The sequence below is a fragment of the Eucalyptus grandis genome, chromosome 7 (assembly GCF_016545825.1).
Source record: "Eucalyptus grandis isolate ANBG69807.140 chromosome 7, ASM1654582v1, whole genome shotgun sequence".
NCBI lineage: Eukaryota > Viridiplantae > Streptophyta > Magnoliopsida > Myrtales > Myrtaceae > Eucalyptus > Eucalyptus grandis.
The window spans coordinates 39,437,722-39,440,804 of NC_052618.1; the positions used below are offsets into that span (position 1 = coordinate 39,437,722).

The following is a 3,083-nucleotide window of genomic DNA, read 5'->3' on the forward strand; positions in this document are numbered from 1 at the left end:
CTCTCTCTCTCTCTCTCTTTCAATTTGGGGATTTAGTGTTTCGATTTGGGGGAAAGAAGCCAAACAACATCATTTTTGTGGTTTAGATGCTGATTGTGCTCTCCGGCAAGCCACGTCAGCCTAAAAAATTAATAAAAAAACGCCACGTCCGATTTCTAGTAGGCACCAAAGTGAGCGTTTTTCAAATTTTTTGGCACTTAAGTGATCCAACGGAAACTTTTGACACCAAAGTGAGCGCCGTACACAACTTATGGCACCATTAGTGTACTTATCCCGGCGATAATGATAACAACCTGCACACAACCGCTTTACTCTTTCGATTGTTGCGACAACACGGTTACAATATTCCATGCGGTATGTCATTTCAATTTCTCATCGATTGATCAATTTTGCGAAATTATAATGCAAACACTAGTTTGATAGCCCATTTGATTGATTAGAGTGAACACATAATATTGCTATGATGTTTATTTTACTTCAATTTTAATTTGTTAATTCGTCAACTTTTTTCTTTGTATACAATTCTCGCATTTTGAGTTCTTCAAATTTTCTCGCTTTTGAGAGGTGAATAGTACTTTCTTTTGACTCCTTGGATTAATACGTCATGTTTCCATTGTTTCCAATTGATCAAGATATTATGCATGATGTTTTTTCATGGCATCTCTTGATAGCATCTTTTCCCATGGTCCATTTCGCTGTACAGAAATCTTCAACAAGTTCAAGGACAACGAAGGGAACTTCAGCAAATCGCTCATCGCTGATGTGCAAGGATTGCTAAGTCTATTTGAAGCTTGCCATCTAGGATTTCATGGCGATGCTATTTTGAACGATGCACTTGATTTTACTATCACTCTCCTTGAATCAATTGACAAAGGAAAAGTAACCGATAATCCGAAAAGCAAGTGACTCATGCCCTAAACCAGCCAATCCACAAGGGACTACCAAGGGTAGAGGCAAGGCATTACATTCAACTCTACCAAGAGGAGCCTTCACATAATGAAGTCTTGCTTTCCTTGGCGAAACTTGATTTCAACTTATTGCAAGAGCAACACCAGAAGGAACTTGGCAACATTACAAGGTTTAACTTCATGATTGTGTGTCTGAACTAGCTAGTTGTTCTAAGAACACCAAATTGGCATAGATTGATTCGTGCAATTTCAATTTATCTTGAATTGAAAAACATTTGTACGTGACATGGAGTTTTACACTCTTTAAATCATTAGTCTAAAGTACTATCCATAGATAACCTCAAAATTCTATCAATGATATGTTCGCCTAATATAGGATTTGTTGGTAAACTATAGGTGGTGGAAGGATTTAGATGGAGAGAGAAAGTTTCCGTTTGCCAAAAATAGGCTTGTGGAGCTGTATTTCTGGATGTCGGGAGTTTATTTCGAGCCGGAGTACGAAGCCATTAGAGAAATACTAACCAAAGTGATGGTGATTGTTTCCATATTTGATGATGTGTATGATATCTATGCCACATTGGAAGAACTAGAACTCTTCACGAAAGCAATTGAAAGGTACAATTGGCACTCAAATGCTTTTCTTGTTTACCAATTCCCAATTTATTCTAATTTGGTCAACCGTTAATTAGGGTCAAATGTGATGTTTTCTGAACTTGAATTCAGGTGGGCTATCGATGCCAAAGATGGATTGCCCGAGTACATGCAAGTGTGTTACAAGACACTTCTTGATTTGTATGATGAAATTGGCTACGAAGTGACTAGAAAAGGACAATCATACCGCCTCTTCTATGCAAAAGAAGTGGTAAGCAATGTGAATTAACATTAAACAAATGAAATTTTACTTCGTCCACTTGCAACAGAATATCAGGTTTTTGGATTAGGATGAGAGAATGTAATTTATTCAAGTCCCCCACATACGTTAAAGTTAGAAGACTAACATAGCTTTATGTTTGATAATGAATCATCAGATGAAAAACCATATGAGAACATACTTAGCCCAAGCCAAATGGTTCCAGCAAAACTACGTACCAACGATGGAGGAGTACCTGCCCATTGCATCATTATCCATCGGTTGTGAATTGCTATTAGGGACGTCGTTTCTGGGAATGGGGTATGTCGTAACAAAAAGTTATTTTGACTGGTTATTACTTAGCGACAACAAGATGGTGAAGGCTTCGGGTGTAATCTCTCGGCTCATGAATGACATTGCTGGACATAAGGTATATAAAAGCTATACCATTGAACAACATCAATTTGCCTAAATTTTGTCTAATGGAATTTATCAATAGGAGAAATAAAATTATTTCCATGAGAAATTTGTTTACAGTTTGAGCAAGAGAGAGGACATACGGCATCTTCAGTGTAGTGTTTCATGAAACAATATAGAGTTACGGAGCAAGAGGCTAAGGACGCTCTCCGTAAACAAGTGGTCAATGCATGGAAGGACATAAACAAAGAGCTATGCCATCCGACCTCTGTCCCCAAGCCACTCCTTGTGCGAATTCTCAATTTTGCACGAGTCTTTCATGTGGTGTATAATGATGAAGTAGATCACTACTCTCATGCTGGAGCAAAGTTCAAAGAATTTGTGACTTCTCTTCTCGTCGATCCATTGCCAATGTGATGATTTGGAAGAACGAGTTTAATTACCAAGCGTCATAGATTGCATCAGAGACTTTCGAATCTGCTCTGTGCATAAGTTGACTTGTGTTGAATAATGTGTTTTTTTTTTTTTTTTTTTTTTTCGTTTTTCTGTTTGTCTTTTATCGTTTGGAATGACATCATCTATCTATCATCTATATAGTTAAATTCTTAAGCAGACCACAAGACAAAGTCATGATGTGGTATATAATGATGAAGTAGATCACTACTCTCATGCTGGAACAAAGCTCAAAGAGTTTGTGACTTCTCTTCTCGTCGATCCGTTGCCAATGTGATGATTTGGAAGAGCAAGTTGACATGTGGTGTATAATGATGAAGTAGATTTTACATAATATCGGCCAAAGCAGGATATAATTCTCCGCCGAAGTGAATTGAGTACACCCAGATGGACAATTCCACGGGGGGGCGAGTTAAACAAATCAAAATTTCTTGCTTTTTCTTGCTAGATTCTAG

The 3,083-nt window shown here is 37.7% G+C and overlaps 1 protein-coding gene across 1 annotated transcript; it reads left to right on the forward strand.

Annotated features, from left to right (window-relative positions):
• The first annotated feature begins 914 nt into the window (after positions 1–914).
• LOC120295392 ((-)-germacrene D synthase-like) lies at positions 915–2,636 on the forward strand. The gene is made up of 4 exons (XM_039316497.1): positions 915–1,078; positions 1,305–1,770; positions 1,937–2,188; positions 2,296–2,636. Exons 2-4 carry the CDS (start codon positions 1,609–1,611, stop codon positions 2,332–2,334), a joined length of 453 nt encoding a protein of 150 aa, XP_039172431.1. The 5' UTR covers positions 915–1,078; positions 1,305–1,608; the 3' UTR covers positions 2,335–2,636.
• The last annotated feature ends 447 nt before the right edge of the window (positions 2,637–3,083 follow it).